Source organism: Oryctolagus cuniculus, chromosome 9 (genome assembly GCF_051225735.1).
Source record: "Oryctolagus cuniculus isolate XC-2025 breed Fujian yellow rabbit chromosome 9, ASM5122573v1, whole genome shotgun sequence".
Classification (NCBI taxonomy): Eukaryota; Metazoa; Chordata; class Mammalia; order Lagomorpha; family Leporidae; genus Oryctolagus; species Oryctolagus cuniculus.
The window spans coordinates 90,796,444-90,821,004 of NC_142875.1; the positions used below are offsets into that span (position 1 = coordinate 90,796,444).

A 24,561-nucleotide genomic window follows, 5' to 3' on the forward strand; every position below is an offset into this window, starting at 1 on the left:
ATCAGAGTCTGCCCTACAAGTGGTCACCAGGAGCTCCCGTTCTGAGGTCCAGCGCAGAGCGGACTCACCTCATACACTGGAGGGCAGGCGAGGGGTGTGCTGGGCCAGCCCAGCCCCATGCTCCCGGAGCTGGCCCGGTCGCTCTCAGACCAGCCCTGCCCACCCGTCCTCCATCACAGCTCTCACTGTTATTCTTTGTAACCCCGGGCACGCTTGGGCATCACAAAGCTGAAGCAGACTCCTCCAGGAATTGTCCCGGGCAGGCTTACCTGGGACCCCGCACTGGAGAAGGCTCCGACACCTGGGCAGCGCCTGTTTCCGCCTTCTGATGGAAAGCTGTCCCGGAGCAGGCGATGGCCCTCACCCTAGTGAGGGCCTAGTGGTGCCAGCCGATCGACCTAGGAGGAAACAAAGGGGGTGCGGAGGGGAGGAGCAGGTGGCAAGGAGAGCCACCCAGGAGCACCATCCGGCCCGGGGAGCTAGGATCCTTAGTGTTCTGTGAAATTTTGGGGCTTTTTCCGTGGGTTTCTGCCCCATTTTCTATGCATACACTTTTGTGTCTATGCACTCTAGCAATGCTGACAGTTCTCCAGGATGGAGACTGTGTATCCAGCCTTGCCTTCCCCCTGGGGTGTGTGTGTGTGTGTGTGTGTAATCATTGTCCTCAGGCCCCACAGCAAGAGCACTGAAAAGACTCCAGCCAGCCCAACTAGCAGACACATCTGTACAGTGCTCTCTGTCTTAAGGATTTTTTTTCAGTCAGTGTTGGAGTCATTGCAAATTAATTTTGAGAACTAGGGGCTGGCCCTGTGGTGCGATAGGCTAATCCTCCGCCTGTGGCACCGGCATCCCATATGGGCATCGGTTCTAGTGCCGGCTGCCCTTCTTCCAATCCAGCTCTCTGCTATGGCCTGGGAAAGCAGTAGAAGATGGCCCAAGTGCTTGGATCCCTGCACCCGCATGGGAGACCGGGAGGAAGCTCCTGCCTCATGGCTTCGGATCCGCACAGCTCCGGCCATTGCGGCCATCTGGGGAGTGAACCACCGGAAGGAAGACCTTTCTCTCTGTCTCTCCCTCTCACTGTCTATATCTCTATCTCTCAAATAAATAAATAAAAAATCTAAAAAAAAAATTTTTTTCGAGAACTAAAGACAGATGCGATGTTAGTCAACATTTTGTTGCTGTAACAAAATACCTGACACAGGCTACTTATGAAGTAAAGGAAGGTTTATTTTGGCCCACAGTTCTGGAGTTTCACAGTCTAAAATCAGGTTGCAACTATCCTAAGTGGTGTCTTAACTGCTCCGCTAAACGTCTCCCACCCCCAGAAAAGCAAAACTTGGGCCTTTGGGGGAGGAGACGTTCAACATCCCGACTAATACTCAAACCATAGCATCCAGTCCTTATCAGTAGCCTCAAAAAAATTGTGATGGAGCTTTCTTTAGCTCTTTTCCTAGAAAAATAATCCATCATTTCTTTCATGTTTCAGAGGAAATGTCCTAAGAAAGGAGTTCATTTTAAAAAAGATTTATTTATCTATTTGAAAAGCAGAGTTACAGAGAGAAGGGGGACAGAGGGAGAGAGAGATCCATCTGCTAGTTGGCTCCCCAGTCGCTGCAATGGCCAGGGCTGGGCCAGGCCGAAGCCAGGACCCTGGAACACCACCCGGGTCTCCTATGTGAGTGGCAGGGGTGTAAGCCCTTGGGCCATCTTCTGCTGCCCCCGACCCCAGGTGCCTTGACAGGCAGCTGGATCAGAACTAGAGCAGCTGGGACTCAAAGCAGCACTCATATGAGATGTCAGCGTCACAGGCAGTGGCTTAACCTGCTCCCTACATCATGTGCCCCAGAAATGAGTTCTTAATAGTTTTTTCTCCAACTGTTATCAAGAGAAACGTAACAGGACACTGCTAAGTATCAAAGATGTTCTTTGCTAGAGTGAGCATTGCTTCTTTATGCTTTTTGCTTCTAGGTGTGTATCCAATTTTAAGGTGTAAATTTTGTTCACTTTTTTTTGCCAGTTCTTGGCTTTTGGGATCAAAACAGGAAAACTGACATTTGTTGATAGTTGGTTGACATCTTAATCACATTCTGATGCCTTTGGGGGTGTTTTAGAATCATCTACACCTTCCTTTGGTAAACTTGAAGTCAAGAAATTTTACTTTCTAGTTGTGAAAAATAAGTCTTCTGAAACACAGGGATTTACATTAGCAAAACTTTGCAAAACTATTTTCTGCTGCTCTCAGTTTTTCTTTAACTTCAGCTACATTCCCACAGATGATCTCTTTTATTGAGTTTTGAGCTTTCTCAATATGTTGAGAAACATATATTTCAAAAATGTTTTTAAAATTTCCTGAAAATTAAAGTGTGAAATGTGATCAGTTCTACAGCAAATCGTCACATCTTAAGAACTTTGTCCCAGTATGGTGCTGGAGTATTTGAATATTTTAACTCAAACTCCAAACAGAGTTGGAAAAAGCAGGTATGTTTTAAGAATTTCTTATACCTAATTTGATGTTTGTATATAGAATATGATCACACAAGTCTAGGTGATGGTAACTACTGTTTTCTTTTAAATATTTACTTTATCTTCAAAGCAGAGTTAAAGAGAGAGATATTGGGAGAGACAGAGGAAGAGAGGTTTTCCATCCAATGGTTCACTCCCCAAATGGCCACAACAGCTGGGGCTGGGTCAGGCAGAAGCCAGGAGCCAGGAACTACTTCCTGGATTCCTACATGGATACCTGGGCCCAAGCACTTGGCCCATGTTCTGCTGCTTTCCCAGGTGCATTAGCAGGGAGTCACATTGGAAGTGGAGCAGCCGAGATGCAAACTGGTGCCCACATGATGCCAGCACTGCAGGCGGAGGCTTTACCTGCTTTGCCACAGCACCAGCCTCTCCTGTGTTTTCTTGACTGGAAAGGGGAGCTATAGAGAGACAAAAGCAACAGAAGCGTGAGCCTTGCTCTTAGTACTGCTCCTCTTACACCTATCAGGAATACCGTGACTACTGTTCCATGGTATGAATAGACCGCATTTTGTTCACGCATTCATCCATGGTGGACCCTTGGGTTGCCTGCACCCTTTGGCTGTTGTGAGTAAAGCTGTTGTGAGCACTGGCATACAAGAGTCTGTCTGAGGCTCTGCATTCAATTCTGGGCAGCTCACTGAGAAGTGGAACTGCTGAATCGTGTGGTCATTCTGTGTGTAGATTTTTAGGAGCTGCCATACTGTCTTCCACAGTAGCTGCACTATTTCATATTCCCACCAGCCGCACATAAGCCTTGCAGTTTCTCTGATCCTCTCCAGTGCACATTGTGTTCCATCTTTTATTTGTTTGTTTAATAGTAGCCATCCTAATGGATGTGAAGTTATATATCATTGTGTTTTTTATTTACATTTCACTATGAACTAGTGGTGTTGAACATTTTTTTTGAAGAATTATTTTTTATTTGAAAATCAGAGTTAAACAGAAAGAGAGGGAAAGACAGTAGGAGATCTTCAATCCACTGGCTCACTCCCAGATAGCTGCAACAGCCAGGACTGAGCCAGGCCAAACCCAGGAGCCATGAGTTTCTTTCAGGTCTCCCGTGTGGGTGGCAGGGGCCCAAGTACTTGAGCCATCATCTGTTTGCAGCAGCGAGCTGGATCAGAAGTGGAGTAGTGGCTGGTGACGCAGCTCAATAGGCTAATCCTCCACCTGCGGCGCCGGCACACCGGGTTCTAGTCCTGGTCGGGGCGCTGGATTCTGTCCCGGTTGCCCCTCTTCCAGGCCAGCTCTCTGCTGTGGCCAGGGAGTGCAGTGGAGGATGGCCCAAGTGCTTGGGCCCTGCACCCCATGGGAGACCAGGAGAAGCACCTGATTCCTGGCTTCGGATCAGTGTGGTGTGCCGGCTGCAGCACACCGGACACAGTGCACCGGCCACAGCAGCCATTGGAGGGTGAACCAATGGTAAAAGAAGACCTTTCTCTCTGTCTCTCTCTCTCCCTGTCCACTATGCCTGTAAAAAAAAAAAAAAAAAAAAAAAAGTGGAGTAGCATGGACTTGAACTAGTACTCTAATGTGGGATGTGGGCATCTCAAGTGTGGCTTAACTTACTGTTAAGTGAATGAAACCAATAGAGGCCATAACTCCCACCCCATAGGATTCATTTTTGTAACTGGTATCTATTCATACCAAAGTTGCAAGGAAGTCATTAGCTAATGGCATAAATTCAGGGTGCTTTGTAAACTTAAATCCTGTAATAGTGCTATTATTAAACATTTTGCCTCAGCCTTTGGGAAAAGTACCCATTAGTAGGAAGGAGGAAAAAAAAAATCAAGGAGCCACAAAATCCATAAGCGGTAGAATGTAAACACAGATGTAACCTTGAACAAGAAGTAATTCCCATTTTATCCATAGATAGAAGAGCAAATGACCAGGCTGCGTTCTCCAAGTTGCCACTCTGTCTCTGTGAAATGGCAGCAGCTAAATCTGGATGCACCTGAGCCCCTGCAGGCCCCAGCCCAGGTGCCCTCCTTGTTCCACAACGACCGGCTCCTTGTCTATGGATTCATCCCTCATTGTACACAGGTAGGAGGGTACACAGCAGGTGCACCACGGGGAGAGCCATACGTTTTGCTACTTTTTCCCTTCTGGGTGGCAGATTTTCTCCTTCCGGGGACACAGCCAGGGGTCAGCCTGGGCTCAGAGAGGCTTCTGACTCATCAGACACTGGGGTGACACGCTAATGACGAGGTAATGTTTTTCCTCTGTCCCAGGCAACTCTGTGTGCACTCATTGACGAGAAGGAATTTCAGGCCATGGTGTCCACTACTGAGCTTCAGAAGACAACAGGGACGGTAAGAGTCAAACGAACTGTGGACCGAAAGTTCTGTGTTTTCTTATGTGGGCCTAATGCTCCATGTGTTTCCTGTGTTGTACGTGATACTGAGCTTGATCACGTGTACACACAGGGACAGTGCTGAATACGTGGGTGACACCAGCTCTGTGCCCTACATCACCTCTGACTGTTAACTGCCCAGACTCAGCCTGTGTCCCAGGAGGAGAGGGCACAGTCCCACGGGATTGCCCCCAACTCAGACACTCGTGGGCCCCCAGGTTGCCCACACTTCTGTCTGCCTCAGCTACAAACTGCAGATTCCCACTACCCTCGTAACGTGCTGTAACAGCTCACGGAGCTCAAGGAACACTTCCTCCCTCTTCCCAAGTTCCTGTGTTACTAGGATGATACAAAGCACACATCCAGACAGACAAAACGGGGCGAGTCTGGAAGGGTCCCCAGTGCTGGAATTGCTGCCCCCAGGGAGCTGGAGGGTGCCACCCCACCGCCTGTGGATGTGTCCAACCCACAGGCCCTCTGGGCCTTCAGTCGGGGTCATCACACAAGAGTCGCGATGGGCTCACTGACCCCTGTGATTAACTCTGCCCCTGGAAGTGGGCTGAGCAAGTCCCAGTGCTCTAATCTCTGGCAGAGCGGAGGGGGGGGGGGGCCTTCCAGAAGACAGCCTCATTAACATAGATGTGGGCGTGGTTGGAAGGAGCCAATAGAGAGTAACCCTTTCAGCTTTGGTGTCTCTGGAGGGGTTTCAGGATCCGAGAACGAAAGATCAAATGGAGCAACAAATGCTCCCTCCCTTTTTCTTTTAAACATTCCTTTATTTATTTGAAAGGCAGAGTGACAGAGAGAAAGAGAGAAAAACAGAGCTCTTCCATCCACTGGTTCACTCTCCAAATGTCCACAACAGTCAGGGCTGGGCCAGGCCAAAGACAGGAGCCAGGAACTGCAGCCAGATTTCCCATGTGGGTGCAGGGACCCAAGGATGTGGGCCATCCTCTGCTGCTTTCCCAGGCGCAATAGCAGGGGCTGGATCAGAAGTGGGGCTACCAGGACTCGAACCGGCGATGTAGTTAACCTGCGGTGGCGCAGTGCCAGTCCCTCCCTCTTACACTAAGGAAGTCACAGTGTATTCTTTAGTAGGTGTGTGCCAGGAAGTATGGACAAAGACCAAAATACATCTATATTATGAGATTACAGCATCACAAGCAATCACCAAAAAGCTTGTGGCATTTGCCTTAGTACTCATCCACTATAGTTTTGACCTTGAAAACTCCTGAGCTGTCAATTCTATCTGTGTACTTTGTTATTCATAGGATTATTTGTATAACCAGGTAAATCATATTCTGGTTATTGCTGTCATTCAAAAATAAGATACAGCTTACTTTTTGGACAGTGAATCAATATAACTGACTTAATATTTGCCAGCGACTTAATGTATGGAATTGAAGGGAATCTTGTTTTAAAAATCGAATCTAAGGGGGCAAGAAAGCCAAGGATTTTACCTGGAAATGGGTCATTTTCCATAAAATCACAGTCTGGGCGCTGACCTTCCTCTGTGACTTGTGATTATTGAAAGCAGACGTTACCATTTGAGACCCGTTCCTCTTGTTAGTCTGAGAGGAAGCATTTCACCTGCAGGTCCTGTGGCCCCTGCCCTGCAGCATGGAGACCCCATTCCTGGCTGCACACCCCCAGCACCAGCTTGGCTCCTCCTACAGTGGAAGAGCAGTTATAAATTGTCTGCAAAATGGCCATTGGTAGAAAAGGCACATCTCAAGGGACAGAAAACAGAAGAATGGTGGCCAGTGGTTGGGGCCAGGAGACTGACCACAGAGGTGGTTTTTGGGGTGAAGGGATGTTCTGTGTCTTCATTTTGGGCATGGCCACACAACACTATACTTCCGTGAACACTCACCCAATCGCACTCTGGTAAAGGGTAAATTCTGCCACGTGTAGATTATACCTCAGTTTTTACAAAAGAGCGTCCTACGTCTTGGATGAGAAGCCATTTGAATCTCTCTCGCCTTTGTTGCTTAAACACAGATGATTCACAAGCTGACGGCGCGAGCTCTGATCAGAGATTACGAAGATGGCATTCTCCATGAAAACGAGACAAGCCATGAGGTTCGGGCTTTTTTTCATAGAACCCATAGAATCGCTTGTTTTAGCCAAGGGAATGTAAGGTGAGGACAGCTGTGTGGAGAAGAACGTGCTGTCCGGGGAACATCCACCCCTGCTTCTGTGACATCCGGGCCTGGAGTATGGGTGCTTCAAGAATGTTCCTGGAGTATGGGTGCTCCAAGAATGCTTGTTGAAGTTCGTGAAAGCATGGATGTCCGTGCCTTCCTGAGAATTCTGTAACCTTTTACCCTGCACAAAGAGACTGCAGTGGCGCTCAGCCAACGTTCATTGAGTGCCTGTAATGGATGTCATCTCAGCTGTCCTGTGGTGAGGACCAGGGGCAGGCCGGTGGGAGACCTGCCTAAGGCACCCGGCAGAGCCAAAGGCCACCCTGTTCCCTTCTTGCTGTGTAGATGGACCCGGGCTGAAGGTCTCACCCATCGAGCCCAGCCTGGCAGTTCAGCTGGTCACCCAGGGGCTGTTATCTGAAAGAAAGTTGGGGAGTGTTGGTGTTACGTGCAATCCCAAAGGAAGGTGCCAGATGCCGTGGAGGGCCAGGTACCCTGACGGACAGGCACGGCCGGTGACAAATGGCCTCGCGCTCACTCTGGTCTCCTAACAGCCTTGGAGCACAGCTTTCTGTTCTGTTTTGCTTAAGGCCCTTTTATCTCTGGAGACAACTGACCAGGCCCTGCCTGGGACCATCCTACACTGCGCCCTCTGCCCCTTCAACGCCTCCATGGACTGAGGGCTCTCGCCACTGGTGGGTGCTCTTTATAAACTCCAAGAGCTGGCTTAACAGGAGCTCCTCTTCTGTGGCTGAGCTAGGTCAGCTGACCCCGTGTTACACGGAGTGTTGGGTCACCTACCTGACAAGGCCCTTAACCTAGCATTCAGTTTGACGTGCTTATTAGAAGGAGGCTTACTTGTCATAGAAAAACACCAATTTAGACTAGTTAATGCTCTCTTTAACCGAGCGTGTGTAGCTAGACTCAAATAAAACGGGTCCTGGTTTCTTTGGTTTTATTCTCTCCTAGATGAAGAAACAAAGCTTAAAATCTCTGATCGTTAAACTCAGTAAAGAAAACTCTCTCATCACACAATTTACCAGCTTTGTGGCAGTTGAGAAAAGGGTATGTATTGCTAATTCGTGGTTACTTTATGGTATTTACATCTTACGGAAGTGGCTCTCGCTCTGATCTTGTGAAGGGCAGGGTGGGGGAAGCCAGCAGGCCTCCTGTCCATCATGGCCTCCACCAGGATTTCTGATGACCTCTCTAAATGCTTATGTTATCATTTTAATGATATGATTATTAATTAGCTACATATGTATTCTCAAGGTGTCCTGCCATTCTGTTACATTTTTGGCACTTCTCATCTTTCATTAATCTGACACTTCAAAAAAGTAGATAAGGCCTAGGTTTCCCTTCCCCCACCAAGACGCCCTTTCCTCTTCATGAGTAAGAAACCCACGTGCAGCACTCAGCACAGCTCTCAGCGGCACCCCTCAACTGAGGGGCCTGTTGGTGCCTCTTTCTCTCAAACCCGTGACCCAGGCCATGAGACCCAACCTGACAGACAGACCCAGTGCAAATGCAACAACCACAAGGCTTTAGAATGTGTGATCATCATTAATTTGAGAATGGCAGTTTTAATTTAACCCCAATGTGATTCAATATAGGATGGTAATGAGTCACCGTTTCCTAATACACCAAACATCTCAAAACTGATTGCTGAAGAAGATGTGGACTTTCTGCCTTACATGAATTGGCAGGAGAAGCAACCAGGAGCCAGCACAGCGCAGGTGAGCCCTAATTACCAAGTCAGCAGAAAATGCACTTTCATAGTTCCACGACAGAGCTCGAATAGCACCCTTGTCACCTGCATCTACAGGTTGTCTCCTTGATGAGGGAAAAAACACACCAGTGTAGCAGCAAAGTACAAAACGAGAATGACTATGGCTATGCTTCGTTCATGGGCAGATTCACTGCCACACAGCCAGCCAGTCAGGTAACAGGAGAGGACTTCAAAAAGTTTATGGAGGGCTCGGTGTTTGGGGCAGTGGTTAAGACACCACTTGGGTTGCCCACATCCCATCTCAGAGTGCCTGGGTTCTACCCTGATTCCAGCTTCCCGCTAATGGGCATCTCGGGAGAAGCTCGTGATAGCTCCTGGAGTGGGTCCCTGCCAGCCACATGGGAGACCCGGATTGATTTCCAGGTTCCTGGTTCCAGCCTGGCCCAAGCTGTTGTTGCAGGCATTTGAGGACTAAGTCAGTGGGATGAAAGATCTCTCTCTGTCTCTGTCTTTATTTTTGTCTCTATTTCTATTTCTGTGTGTCTCCCTCTGTATTCTTTGCCTTTTAAATAAGATAAAAATAAATGAATAAATAAAATTGTTTTAAAGTTCATGGAAAAATGGAATTTAAGTTTCTTTTGCTGCAAACAATTTTGAAATCGGTGCAGTTTTCTCATATTGTACATTCCACATGAACTTTTTGAAGATCATTTTTTATTAAAGATTTATTTATTTGAAAGTCAGAGTTACAGAGAGGCAGAGGCAGAGAGAGAGAGAAAGGTCTTCCATCTGCTGGTGCACTCCCCAGATGGCTGCAACAGCAGGAACCGTGCCTTTCCAAAGCCAGGAGTCAGGAACTTCTTCTTGGTCTCCCACGTGGGTGCAGGGGCCCAAGGACTTGGGTCATCTTCTACTGCTCTCCCAGGCCATAGCAGAGAGCTGGATCAGAAGAGGAGCAGCTGGGACTCAAACCAGCGCTCATATGGGATGCTGGCACGGCAGCTGGCGGCTTTACCCACTCACTGCACAACACCAGCCCCTCTCATTTTCTTAATATTGCCAGAAAGACTGACATAATTTACTTCAAATTATTTGCTTATTTTCGGGCTCATTTCCACACTACGATTCTGTTCAGTGTAACATTTGGACAAGTCACTTCTCCGCGGGAAAGGAGGGGTGGGTGTCCACGGTTCTGATTCTCGGATCACAGAAACACCTTTGGAGGTGTTGTTGCTGCTGTTCTCTCCAGAGCTCTGCGTCCTTATCTATAAACCCAGGGCTCCTATTGAAACGTCCTGAGTACCTCGGGTGCCCTGCCCGCGTGTGCTGACGACCCTGACTGCGATCCCGGGGTCCTTGGGACGCCAATCGCGGGGAAGAACGTTCACCTGACCCTTCATTTTGTTCTGTTTTCCCCTTCAGCGCCTTCCTTCAGTATCTGCATGCGATGAGGAAGTGCAACCTAAATATTTGGTTAAAAAGAAACTGAAGCGGCGTATGTTGCAGGTCCTTGAAACAATGGAAGAGGCAGACTCAGATTCACAGCTATTGGCAGAACCTCTCACACCCTATCTTGGATGTGGAGATCCGGAAATGTTTTTGGATTTAAGAGTGATGGATTCACAACAACAACCAGAAATCACAGTGCAGTTAGACAGAGGCGTGCCAGAAAATGCAGTTGCTTCCAGCTTTCCTGTGGGGGCTGCAGCCTATGGCTGCTCCGCCATGCCTCCTCCGCCCCCTCTCCCTGGTGCCTCCTTCGCTTCCAACAAGGGTCGTCAAGTGTTTGCTTCCAGATTTCTTTCGCTGGCTGCAGCCAGTGACTCCTCCGCCATGGCTCTAACGCTGCCTGTCTATGATGCTCCCTCACCTTCCTACATGGGTCCTCAGGTGTTGGCTTCCAAACGGATTGCTTCCAGCTTTCCTTTGGCGGCCGCAGCCGGTGGCTCCTCCTCCTCTCCTCCTCCACCCCCTCTCCCTGATGCTTCCTCCTCTTCCCGCACATGTCTTCAGGGCCCTCTTTTTGGTTCTTCTTTCTCTTTTGATTCTCTTTCTCCTTTCAAACACTCAGACCCACCAAATGACGGCCAGCGCCCTGAGACCAGCAGCTTGCTTCAGTTGGAGTCTTCTCCCAGTCCGCTTCGCCGGATCCCCAAAGGGAGGTTGTCCTCTCTTAGCTTTAGGAGGTCTAAACTGTCGGAGTTACCTGAACCTCTTCGAGCCCAAAGTAGCAGGCTTAATGTTAAAAACGCCAGCCCCGGCCCACATTCGCTGTTCGCTCGTCAAGGCCCTTCTGTTGGTCCCACCGGCCCCCGTAGTCCCTCTTACAGCCCCCTTAGTCCCTCCGTTTATTGCGCTCAGAGCGTCAGCTCACCAGTGCTCTCAGTACACCAGCGCCCTCTCCTGTCCTCTCTTCCTGCCAGAGCTGCACCGTCGGGTTCTCCCACAGGAGGGCTCTGTGCTGATGACAGGTCTGTGGGAAAAGACAGTGATGGATTAGCAGACATACCTATGAGTGAGGTGTTTGCAGACGTACTTATGAGCTGTGAGTCTTTCGACGTGGAGGATCAAGCTGATGAGACCGAAAGGGACTTCCCATTGCCTCTACCTTGCCTGGCAAAAGAAAGAAAAAAGGAACAAAGGGACTTTCAGGCAGGAGAGAGAGGGGAAGCCGTGGTCCAGGAACAGAGCCGCAGGAGTGCTGCGACGTACACGGAACTCTTCAGTCTACAAACCGAGGTATTTGGCCTGCTTCGCTGTAAATGTGTGGTTAGTTGGCTTCGTGGTTAAGCAGTGCCGCTCAGAGTAATCGGCCATCAGAACTGCTGGTTACCAGTCAGTCGTAAAGTAAGGGATTTGTGCCAGTGCTGAGTCACGCTGCTTTCTTCATCAAGAAACTCTTGCTTCCCAAACCCACCAAAACCACACCAGCTAGCGGATGGGAGCAATATGTTTAATAATGACTGGTGCTTCCCGTTAACTGTTGAGCCAGAACCTCATGTTGGTGAATTTTAATATTCCTCAGTTGACAGCGTCCCTGAGCAGATCGTAGGGTAAGACCTTAATTCCCTAGGTGCTAGAACTGATGAACTGCCCTTCATACACATTTTCTATTGTGAAGCAAAACAGAATGCTATAAATGTACTCTAGTTATTTTTCTTTAAAGATGTATTTATTTGAAAGAGTTACAGAGAGAGAGGGAGGGAGAGACAGAGAGAGAAAGAAAGAGAAAGAGAGAGAGCGAGCTTCCATCCACTGGTTCACTCTTCGAATGGCTACAACAGCCAGAGCTGGGCTGGTCAGAAGTCAGGCGCTTCCTCTGGGTCTGCTTTGTGGGTGCAGGGCCCCAAGGACTTGGGCCATCCTCTACTGGTTTCCCGTTAGCAGGGAGCTGGATCTGAAGTGGAGCAGCTGGGACTGAAATGGGCACCTGTATGAAAAGCTTTACCCGTTACAGCACAGCGCCAGCCCCTAGGTATTTTTGCATGAGTTCTTGGGAATACAGGAATTAGTCGACCTGTAATATTAGATTAGATCTTATCATTCCATTTGTTAAACTAAGAAACACTCCAGGAATTGAGCTCCTACGCTGATGCTAAGACCCCATCTGACCTCTGTAACTGTATTGACTTAAGGTAATTTAATAAAGTGGAAGGGGCTGGATTTAGCATAAGATTAAGCATGAGTCCCAGTCCTACCACTGTGTGACTTGGGGCAAGTCAGGTCACCTGTGTGAGCCTCAGTTTCCTCATCCACATAGTGGGGATATAATGGCGTCTACCTCACAGAAGGGTTTTCCGGTTGAAATAGGACGGTCCCAGCTGCCCACCTTCCCTGCCTGCGAGGATCAAGTGCAAGCCGGCAGGAAGAAGCAGAGCAGCGCTGCCCACAGAGCAGAGGGTGGGCCCTGCCGCCAAACTCCAGGGGCTCCAGTCCTGCTCTACGACACAGTACGCTGTGACTTTGGACAAGGCGCCCACCCTCTCCCTGTCTCCACATCCTCACCTGCAAAGTGGGTAAACGATAGGACCTCCACCAGGAAAGTGCCTGAAAAGACAGAAGAACCGCTCCCAGGGGCTAGTTCTGTACAGGTGGCCCCTAGCATCGCTGCTGTTAGTTTTCAGGTTTCTGCCATAGATCCGGTCACCTGTGACCTGTGCAGGATGGGACCCTCCTTCCTGCTCTCTCTCTTAGTTCCCAGAGGGCCTAGGGTCTGTCTCTTTCAAGGTGAGGATCCCCAAGCCCAGACTTCTGCATTCTCCTATGCACATGACAAGGCAGGCAGGGGACGGTGGGCACAGGGAGGGTAGTTTAGAAGAGCAGGTTCAATATAACACCTTTGTATTTAGAAATATGTTGCCATCATATTTCAGACTACCTAAGGGCTCACTTGTAATGCTTGAACAAAAAGAATCAGGCAGGCGTCCTAGTGTGCGTGATGAACAATACTGTTTTCTGCTCTTTGATACCTGTGAAGACAGGCCTTACGCCCAGTGCTGAGGAGGTGGAAGGGAACTTTCGGAAGCGCTGGATGAGTTGCGGCATTGTTTGCAGTGGTGGTTAGTTATAAACTGACGTCCAAGCACGGCAGCTTGCACATTCTAAAGTTCCGAGGCTTTTTTTTTTTTTTTTTTTTTTTTTAATGTCAGTCATACCTTGAAAAAGAAGCCTTTAAAGAAAGGAATCATGCAATTTAAAGTTGGAGGAACACGGGTTCAGAGTATTGTTAGGAGGAAACAAATGTGTAGTACCATTTTTAAAAAATCTCTACACCTGAGCCTCTTTCCAGATTTTTTGTAAATGCCACCATTTAATGTCTATAGTACTTATGGTATCCCAGACAAGATGTGTCCTAGGGTGTGAAGACCCTTGATATCTAGGTAATAAAAGCTTTTCAAAAGTCTTAATTGTTGAAATTGAAAAACATGGAAATTTATTTACTACTTAACCTCGTTTGTGATGAAAGTTTAATAATGTGACTTAAAACTTGCTTCTTAATTTCATAGGATGGCTTCTGGAAACTTACACCCAACCTAGGATTTATTTTAAACTTCAATACAAATGTTTTACTCAGCTTTCTTGAACAAAAAGGCATTCGCTCTCTGGGTAAGTCTCAATTTTTCTGTTCACTTAAGGCACAATAATTGTTCATTTTTCCATTCATTCATAGGTATGTGCCTAATTGTTATAAATTTTTTAAAGGTTTATTTATTTGGAAGGCAGAGTTGCAGAGAGAGAGATAGGCAGAGGTAGAGAGAGAAGTCTGCATCTGCTGGTTCACTCCGCCAGATGGCCACAACAGCAGGAGCTGGGCCTATCCAAAGCCAGGAGCCAAGAGCTTCTTCCGGATCTCCCATGTGCGTGCAGGGGCCCAAGGACTTGGGTCATCTTCTACTGCTCTCCCAGGCTATCAGCAGAGATGCTAGATCAGAAGTGAAGCAGCCGAGTCTTGAACCGGCACCCACATGGGATGCCAGCACTGCAAGTGGTGGCTTTGCCCACTATGCTACAGTGCCAGCCTGTGGGGAGCAACTCGGACTAGACTAAGTTACTGGAATTAAGACTTATTCTATGCATCTGCTCTCCCACAATATGGCACTGGGAGAGGAGTAAACAACTTCTACACAGCTGCCTCCAGTTCGACCAATAACCTGCAGGAGCTGATCCTGCTCCTGATTGGAGGAGAGCAGCGTACTCGGCATGTGGGTAGCAGAGTTGGGATTGGTGGAAGAGGACTATAAAGGAGGAGAGAGATAACATGCACCAGGAACATCTAAAGGGAACATCAGGATAACATCTGAGCAGCCCCCGAGAGAGAGCCGGCCGGTGGTGTGCCGCTCCCCCGCGGAAGTGGGGAAAGTGGCAGGGGGAGCCGCCCTTCCACGGAGGTGGAAGGGTCGGCAGCCAACCTGGAAAGGACCAGCAGCAAACCCGGGAAGGGCCGAGCAGACAAAAGAACAGCGCAGGGTCCTGGGTCGTTCCTCCGCGAAGGGGGGAGCGACACTAGCCCCTATAAATTATTTTGTAAAGAAGTTAATTAATACAATAATTATTAAAGTTGTATATGAATGGGATTATATTTGTTAAATATCAATGGAAATAGGAGAGTAGTTTGTAATCATACCTTAACCACTACTTAGGGTGTTATATGTGCTGTAAACAACAATCCCACAATCTTAGTAGCTCAACACCATCGAATGTTACCCACCAGGATGGGTGCTATCATGCAACACTCCTGCTAATGCGCCTGGGAAAGCAGCTGATGACCTAAGTGCTTGGGCCCCTGCACCCATGTGGGAGATCTGGATAAAGCTCCTGGTTCCTGGCTCCTGGCTTTGGCCTGGCTCTGCCCTAGTTGTTGCAGCCATCTGGGGAGTGAACCAGCAGATGGAAGATATCTCTCTCTCTCTCTCTCTCTCTCTCTCTCTAACTCTCCCTTTCAAATAAATAAATAAAATATTTTAGAAATATATTGCTTGCCCATATCAGTCAAATATTGGTCAGCAGGGAAGTTCCTCTCCCTGTAGTCACTTACAGACCCTGGCTCTTTCTGCATGTGGCTCTACTATGTTCAACAGGTAGCTTGAAAATTATTCTGGTAAAAGCAAACAAGAAAAAAGATTACTGTGGTATCTTCCACTTAGTAGACAGGAGGAAGAAAAGATGGTGAGAACCAGTCACATGGCCCCACCTGGGAACAAAGGAGCTAGGGGCTAGGGGAACTTTTTTGTTTGTTTTTTTAGTTTTGTGCCCAGGAGAGACAACAGTTTTGACAACAGCCAGGCTCTGCTGGAACCAGTTTTGTGTTGTCAGGACAGCAAATGCAGAGGTCCTGGGCATCTTCAATCCAGCAATGGTTTGGAGGTCAAATGCTAGCCCTGAGATAAGAATTTGTATTTATTCTGGGGCCGGCGCTGTGGCACAGCGGGTTAACACCCTGGCCTGAAGCACCGGCATTTCATATCGGCGCCGGTTTGAGTCCCGGCTGCTCCACTTCCGATCCAGCTCTCTGCTATGGCCTGGGAAAGCAGTAGAAGATGACCCAAGTCCTTGGGCCCCTGCACCCACGTGGGAGACCCAGAGAAAGCTCCTGGCTCCTGCCTTTGGATTGGCACAGCCCCAGCCATTGTAGCTATTTGGGGAGTAAACCATCAGATGGAAGACTTCTCTCACTGTCTCTCCTTCTGCCTCTGCCTCTCTGTAACTCTGACTTTCAAATAAATAAATAAATCCCTTAAAAAACAAAGGCCTGTAGAACAGTCAAAACCAGGCAGAGACTGGAGGATGATGCTCAAAAGAAAGGAAGCAAAGCAGGCCAGCCCCACATTTCCCAGCTTCCCGACTGGGGGCACCTAGGTTGAAGTCTTAATGGGATGAGGACACAGGGTCAGAGTTCAAGGTGTCAAAGTGACTGCAAAGTGTGAACATTCTAGAAAGAGGTAGGTGTTCTGGTGCTATGGGTTAAGCCAACACGTGGGACACCCACGTCCCACATCAGAGTACCACGGATTGAAGCCCACCTCCCCTACCCATCCAGCTTTCTGCTAGTGCACCTGGGGGCAGCAGATAATGGCATAGGACTTGGGTTTCTGCAACCCACTTGGGAGACTCAGATGGAGTTCCTAGCTCCTAACTTCAGCCTGGCCCAGCCCTGGCTATTGTGGGCATTTGGGCACACACATTTGTGCAGCTACCAGATGGAAGATCCCTCGGTCTCTCCCTCTCTCTCTGTCATTTATTCAGATAAATAAATCTTAAAAAAAATAAAATTCCTAGGAAGGAGGTAGCCACACAGAGGAGGAGCTCTGAAATTCCATGCACATCCCCCTCAGCTTCTTGGCTCCCTTAACCCACGTGTTCCCAGGCTGTGAGTATAAGGAAACCAGGAAGAAAAGCTGGGAAGCCCAGAGCTGGGCCAAGGTTTTCAGCTGCTGCCTAGGGCTGGGAGACAGAGTCTGGTCTTCAAAGGATGTCATGCACCCCTGGAAACATCATGAAGGCCTTCTCTCTCTCCTTTTTTGAAGTTCTATTTATTTGTTTTTATTTATGTATAGAGACAGAAATCTCTCACCTGCTAGTTCACTCCCCAAATGCCTGCAACAGCCAGGGCTAGGCCAGGCTGAAGCCAGGAGTCTGGGCCTCAATGTAGATCTCCCAAGTGGGTGACAAGGACCCAATTGCTTGAGCCATCACCTGCTGCCTAGGGTCATACCCCTTGATCAAGGACTATATCACAGGACAAAAGGAAAAACCAAAATAGGCCCACCCTAGCAGAGCCAATAAAAGCAAACTCTTCACAGGTCCCACTAGAACAAAACTGGACACTCTTCAAAGTAGGATGGCATAATCCAGGGTTTCTTATAAAGAATCATCGAAATGTGCAGTATAGAGTGGAAAGAAAATGTATTTAACCTTGCTTCTTGGATCTCCTTTTTCCCATTTTATTTGAAAGGTGGAGTGATGGAAAGAGAGGCACCCAGGCACTTTGCTAGGAATGTGGGCATCTTTTTTTCTAAGACCTTTGTGGCTTTTGCTTTTTATTATTATTTGTATGTATTTGAAAGAGAAAACGAGAGAGAGAGAAAGAGAGTAAGAGAGAGAGAAATGTTCTCCATCTGCTGGTGCATTTACCAAATGCTCGCAGCAGCTGGGGCTGGGCCCAGGATGGAAGCAGAAGCCAGATGTCACTCCCATGTGGGTGACAGGGACCCAAGTATTTGAGCCATCACCTGCTGCTCTCAGGGCCTGCATTAGCAAAAAGCTGATCTTGGGAGCAGACCTGGAATCTGAACCTGGCACTTGAACCCAGGAACTCCAATACGGGATGCTGGTGTCCCAACCAGTATCTAAACTGCTGGACCAAACTCCCACCCTGACACTGAATTTTTTTCATCGTACTTCATGTACTTCATGCCTCCCTGGTTACTGAAGGTGGCAGGGGAGGGACTTCTGGAACCAGTCCACTTTCCTCATAAACATCTTGCTGTGATAGGCATGATTCTGTCATCCTCATTTTTAAACTTAAATAGCAATCTAAGTACCTTGATAGAGTTTATGATGTAGCCCTATGTTATGGTTTAATAATAACAGTATATTCTTTAATGGAAATTGTGTACATGGGCACAGTTTGAGATGCAGCCCTGATGGAGGTCTTTCCTTTTAGGTGTCAACGGGAGAGAATGTCTCCTGAACCTGATTGCCACGTTGCTGGTCCTGCAGTTTCTTCGCACCAAGTTGGAACAAGAGGGGATTGTCCTGAAGTCGTTGATGAAATTGGACGTGCCTTCTGTTTGCAGGTGGCTTTTGGGATAGCAATAAACAACACGTGGATATTCAACTGTTTCTTAAATAAGCCTTGCAGAGTGAATTTGTTGAAGGGTGGCAGAGCTGCCAAGTCTCCTGTGATAGGCGGGGCTGACCCAGGGTTCTGGGTCTGCAGACCACACAGGAAATAGGCTCTGAGAGTTTACCTGCAGCTCATGCTGCAGCACAGGTCTCCCAGCTCCTGGATAGCTCTTCTTCACAATAGTGTGTTAATCCTGTGTGCCTTCAGGAGATCCATGACATAACTGTTGGGCCCAAGCCTGTTCCCAACAATTGCAGGGTGTGGGACCAAGAGGACAAATGGAAGCCCACATACTCGATGTCTAAGTATTTAGCAGTTATAAATCAGACTGGCACACTACTAAGTAAAATGTGTTCTAATCTTCTACCTTGACAAGTACAACTCTGTAACCACCTGGGAGGCCAGGGTCAAAGTTAGCCTTCATTTGACCCCTCAGCACCATTAGAGGCCTTCAGTGCCCATATAAATACCACACATCACCCATCACAGAGCCAGGCACACCAGATGCACTTGACCGCCCTGCAGACCTAGTGACATGTTAGCACCATGCAGACCCAGGAGGGCAAACAAGGGGACTCTGGCCATCTGCTCAGAGAATGCTGTGACTCAAGGGTCTACAGGAAGGCTATGGACTATTTGAGAGCCTTTTTGCAGGCTCTGGGCTCTGGGTGGGCACATTTCTCTCTCTCTCTCTCTCTCTCTTTTAATTAATTTATTTATTTGAGAGTCAGAGTTACACAGAGAGAGGGGAGGCAGAGAGAGAGAGAGGTCTTCCATCTGCTGGTTCACTCCCCAGATGGCCGCAACAGCCGGAGCTGCGCCGATCCAAAGCCAGGAGCCAGGAGCTTCTTCCAGGTCTCCCACATGGGTGCAGGGGCCCAAGGACTTGGGCCGTCTTCTACTGCTTTCCCAGGCCATAGCAGAGAGCTGGATTGGAAGCGGAGCAGCTGAGACTTGAACCTAAACATTATGCAAATTACACTTTGAAATATTTGTTTTAAAATTACTGTAGCTAGTCTTTTTCACATTACCTTGTAACCTCTTTCTGTGCAAAGGTCTTTACATATTACTAATTAAATGAAGTCCGTTTTGACAATTTTTTATGTGGATGAGTTACTTTGCAAAATGGAAAATTGACATGAATTTCAAGAGAGGCCACCTCTGGCTAACAATTTAAGCCATGGCTTTTCTTTCTCCCTTTCAAAATCATTTGACTAATTTATCACAGCTTGCTCGAAAATAACATTTTTCTGAGTTTGTGAATCAAACATAGACAGGTAAGATATTCGGAAGTGAGAAGTGATCAGTTTTCTTTGCCTTTTTTTTAAATTCAGTTGTATTTTTTTTTAATATTTTAGTATGTTATTTATTTTCACTTTATTTGAAAGGCAGAAACAGAAACAAGAGCCTGGAACTCAGTCCAGGTCTCTCACATGGGTGGCAAGGACTCAAGTACTTGAGCTGTCATCTGCCTCAAGGGGCGCGCATTTGTAGGAAGCTGGATCCAAAGTGGAAGAGCCCAGGCTTGAACCAGGCACTCCAATAATGCACGTGTCCCAAGTAGCATGTTACCCACCATGACAAATGGCCACCTTTCTGCCGTTTAACTGTGGGTCTTGGAAAAGTGCAAATACAAGACTTCCAAATGAAAGAATAACAAGTGCAGGATAACAGAGTTGTCACACATTTTTAACTCTAAAACATCACATACATGCATGACAGGTATATACAAGATGACTTCAAAAGATCAATGGAAAATGCAGTTAAAAGACTACTTTGTAAAATAATTTGGAGTCATATATATGTAGAATCTTCAAAAAAGTTCATGGAAAATGGGTATTACAATAAAACTGCATTCCAATTTTTATTTTTTACCAAAATAAACCATCTTTCCATTATACTTTTCTGTGAAGTACCCTAGTACTTACATCCTGATAGTAAATCTTTGTATCTCATGAACAACAACAAAAAAAAAAGTGGAGCAGCCAGGTCTCCAACTGGCGCCCATATGGGATGCCAGCACTTCAGGCCAGGGCGTTAACTCACAGCGCCACAGCACCAGCCCCCTGACAGCTACTTTTAAAGTGTCATGTTTAAGAAAAAGTTATTTCTTAGAGATACATGTGTATAGATAAATTTAAATAAATAAATAAGTAGACCTATTTTTACCTCTCACAAAGACTGATTATATGTTCTATTCTCAGGGTGCCCAGCACTGTGACACAGTGGGTTAAACCGCCACTTGCAATGCTGACATCTCATAGCAGCGTGCTGGTGCAAGGCCTGGCTGCTCTGCTTCCAATGCAGTTTCCTGCTAATGTGCCTGGGAAGGCAGTGGACAGTGGCCCAAGTACTTTTTGAAGACCAACTGAAGTAAAGGAAAGGCCAGCTAGGGCTGATGTCGTGATGCAACGGGTTAAGGCACTGCTTGTGACACCCACATCCCGTGTCAGGGCACTAGTTTGAGTCCCAGCTACTCACTTCCAATTTAGCTTCCTGCTAATATGCCTAAGAGGCAACAGAAAATGGCCCAAGGACTTGGGTCCCTGCCACCCACTTGAGAAGCCCAGATGGAATACCTGGCTTCTGGTTTTGGCCTGGCACAGCCCCAGCTGTTGTGACCATTTGGGGACTGATGCTGTGAATGGAATACTCTCTCTCTATCTCTGCCTCTTCCTCTCTCTCTGTCACTCTGCCTTTTCAAATAAATCTTAAAAAAAAAAAGTCATGCCAACTTAGTCAAATTATTTAAAAACAATTCTGTTGCTCCCAGTAGTAGTATAAGTAGATTTATAATTGTTGGAGGGCCTTAGTTTCTTAACACTTTGGGCATGCTCATTCTTCATGATATTCAGCTACTATTTGTTGAGTGCATACTCTATACTAAGGACTCTTCTTCTTCTTTTTCATTTTTAAGATTTATTAATTATTTGAGAGGTAGAGTTATAGATGGAGAAGGAGTGACAGAGAGAGATCTTCCATCTGCTGGTTCATTCCGCAAATGGCCACAACAGCCGAAGCCAGCCCCATCCAAAGCCAGGAGCCAGGAGCTTCCTCTGGGTCTCCCACATGAGCACAGGAGCCCAAACACTTGGGCCATCCTCCACTGCCCTTCCAGGCCATTAGCAGAGAGCTGGATAGGAAGAGGAGCAGCCGGGACACAAACCAGTACCCACATGGGATGCCAGCACTGCAGGCAGAGGCTTAGCCTACTACGCCACAGCACTGGCCCCGCTAGGGACTCTGAAGCGTATTAAATTATGAGTTCTGTGCATCTCCACAACAAACCTATCAAACCCCGTAGTATTGTCCTAATTGGGGAAATGGAGAACTCCGGTGTTGAGTGGAAGTTGTGCAGTGTCCCACAGCCGACACCGTGTGAATGTGGTCAGGACTTGGACCCACACTTCAACCACCACCCCGTGCTGATGGCCCTTTGCCAGTTCACAGGGAAAAGCCAGGAAACTGGAGAGAACTTTCAAAGTGTTAAGTCCCCCCTTTCCCTTAGAACTCCCATTAAAACTGTGGTATGTGTTAGTACTTGTTGAGTCACTAGTTCTAGAAGATGACAAGTGAGGAAGTATGTGACATTAATGAAACATCTCAGAATTTTTCTGAGTCTTGAGTAGATATGAATACTCAATAGTGTTTTTTTGACATTTATATTCTGCACATTTTACTAGTGGGTTGTTCCTGGTTTACATGGCACAGTTCCATAGGTGCCAGTTTCTTGAGTGACTCTCGGGAATTCGGCAAGTAACGAATCAAAGTGAGAATTCCCAGAACAGAGGAATGGAGAACAAAACAGAGGCCTCCTGAGTTTGTGCTTGAAGAATTTAAAGGGTTTAGGGAGAGAGCAGGGGAGCAGGGGTGACAGCGAACACCCATGCAGAAGCTGGAAGAAGCCAAGTGGTTCTGGGAACTGGGAAGGGAAGGGGAGGGGTGAGGTACTTGAAATGTGTGGGACAAGCTTAGAGCCCCAAGTCAGACTGGGAGAGCTTTCATATGACGGCCAGCAGAACTGCTTGTGTTAGATTTTTATTTTTAGTTATTGTTTTCATTGTACGCTTTAGAAATTATTTATCTCTTTAAGATGTAAAGACACAGACTGGCAAAGAGAGCTCCTGGTTCATGCCCACAAACAGCCAGGACTGGGCCAGGCTGAAGTAAGGAGCTGGAGACTCAATCTAGGTCTCCCACGTGGGTTTCAAGATCTTGAACTATCCCCTGCTGCCTCCCTAGGCGCATATTAGCAAGAATTTGGAATGGATTGCAGAATCGGCACCATAGGTGACACAGGCTTCCCAAGTAGCATTTTAAATGTTATGCCAGGAGCCGGAGCTGTGGCGTAGCAGGTGGAGCCACTACCTGCAGTGCTGGCATCCCATATGGGCGCCAATTCGAGACCCAGGCTGCTCCACTTCCAATCCAGCTCTCTGCTATGACCTGGGAAAGCAGTAGAAGATGGCCCAAGTCCTTGGGCCCCTGCACCCGCTTCAGAGACCAGGAAGAAGTTCCTGATTCCTGGCTTCGGATCGGCGCAGCTCTGGCCATTGTGGCCATCTAGAGAATGAACCAGAGGATGGAAGACCTCTCTCTCTCTCTCTCTCTCTCTCTCTCTCTCTCTCTCTGCCTTCCCTTTTCTCTCTAACTCTGACTTTCAAATAAATAAATCTTTAAAAAATGTTATGCTGGGCCGGCGCCGTGGCTCAATAGGCTAATCCTCCGCCTTGCGGCACCGGCACACCGGGTTCTAGTCCCGGTCGGGGCGCCGGATTCTGTCCCGGTTGCCCCTCTTCCAGGCCAGCTCTCTGCTGTGGCCAGGGAGTGCAGTGGAGGATGGCCCAAGTACTTGGGCCCTGCACCCCATGGGAGACCAGGAGAAGCACCTGGCTCCTGCCATCGGATCAGCGTGGTGCGCCGGCCGCGGCGGCCATTGGAGGGTGAACCAACGGCAAAGGAAGACCTTTCTCTCTGTCTCTCTCTCTCACTGTCCACTCTGCCTGTCAAAAAAAAAAATGTTATGCTAAACTCCTGTTATGATTTTAGATTGTATATATTTATGAAAGACAGTGTGAGAATTCAGTGTGTGATGATCATATCACGTTAGTTAGCATTTCCTTAACACTTAATAATTGCACAAACTTATGGGCTAATGTGTAAATATTTTGATTTTTGACAGAATCATTTTGTCTGATAAAGTGTAATGGATTTCGTATCGTATTATATTTCACACGTAATTATCCTCTGAAATTGATGGAAACTTTTTTTTTAATCTAGTCATATTCCCTGGGCTTTTGAGAAAATAAAGCGAGCAAGTGAATGGGTCAGAAGAACGGAAGGCCAGTATTCGTCTATCTGCCAGCGGCTTGAACTGGGTAAAGACTGGGACTCGGCCACTAAGCAGCTCCTGGGAATTCAGCCCACAGACCCTGCCTCTCCTCTCCACAAGGCTCTTAACCAAAGTCAAAGCCAGTGAAATTCTATTTTACATTGTTTCGATGCTTCTATGTGCAAAATAATCAAATATTAATGGAAACCTACAGTTAAACTTAGTTATGATTTTATTTAGCATAGCAATCAGACTTGATCATTTGTCTTTACTAGCAAGAAACAATAAAATTACCATATAACAGTTTCTTTTGCCTTTGTGTTTTAAGGTGATGGGAAACATGTGTGGATGGGTGGTTGGTTCTGAGGCTCAATTCCTTCCCTGGTCCAGGAGTCTCGTGGAGACTGGCCCAGCTGGCTTGAGCAGGCTGGAAAGAAACCTGGTGTCTGCAGGGCTTGTGTGCAGGCCATGGCTCTCTGTGTGCTTCCTGGATTTGCATACCCCTTGATGCACTTTGCTTTTGGTGTTGCATCTTATCCCCAGATCCAATATCACCCAGATCTTCTGCTATGCTGTCTTCTGGAAGTTTTCTAGTTTGGCATTTTCCATTTTAGATCTGTGAACCTGCTTTGGGTTATTTTGTGAAAGGTATAAAGTCACCTTCCATCTTCCCCCAACACAACCACTTGCAAACGATTACATAAAACCCTGGTTTTTCTGAAAATCCCATGTTCTGGCCATACCCTTCTCTGTTCTCACCATACACCTAGCACCTGCCCTCATTTACAAGGCTTTTCCACTCTGAGTCCTGCTTTCATCTTTTGTGCCTGCCAAAATCCTGATGTATGCCTGTCCTGATTCCCTGGGCTGTCACTGGTAACCTTTGTAAAGTTATATTGGTAGTGCTCAAAATATACCCCTTGAAATTTAAAAAGGGAAAAGGTGCAGAGTTTTGACCTATATTTGGAAACTTTCAATAAGATAAAATAACAGAAAATAAGAGAATTCTGCTTGGGTCTTATGAAGAAATGAATCCAATGAAGGAGAAGATCCCATTTTTAATTTACATTATTTTATTTATTAGAGAATCAGAGCAAGAGAAATAAAGCCCCTTTCACTCCTCAA

The 24,561-nt window shown here is 47.3% G+C and overlaps 1 protein-coding gene across 6 annotated transcripts in view; it reads left to right on the top strand.

The window, feature by feature from the left end:
- PARP4 (poly(ADP-ribose) polymerase family member 4) overlaps positions 1-23,742 on the top strand; it is a 91,484-nt gene extending 67,742 nt beyond the window's left edge. For 4 of the 6 annotated variants that reach the window (XM_008259954.5, XM_089304345.1, XM_089304341.1 and 1 more), the window contains 10 exons: positions 2,382-2,481; positions 4,402-4,572; positions 4,761-4,841; positions 6,884-6,964; positions 7,999-8,094; positions 8,643-8,765; positions 10,181-11,497; positions 13,765-13,864; positions 17,922-18,054; positions 23,385-23,742. In XM_008259954.5, coding sequence (XP_008258176.4) covers positions 2,382-2,481; positions 4,402-4,572; positions 4,761-4,841; positions 6,884-6,964; positions 7,999-8,094; positions 8,643-8,765; positions 10,181-11,497; positions 13,765-13,864; positions 17,922-18,054; positions 23,385-23,583 — 2,401 coding nt within the window. In that variant the 3' untranslated portion in view covers positions 23,584-23,742. The remainder of the gene's footprint in view (positions 1-2,381; positions 2,482-4,401; positions 4,573-4,760; positions 4,842-6,883; positions 6,965-7,998; positions 8,095-8,642; positions 8,766-10,180; positions 11,498-13,764; positions 13,865-17,921; positions 18,055-23,384) is intronic. The other 2 variants (XM_089304344.1, XM_089304343.1) reach the window with 1 other exon arrangement.
- Positions 23,743-24,561: the final 819 nt, after the last annotated feature.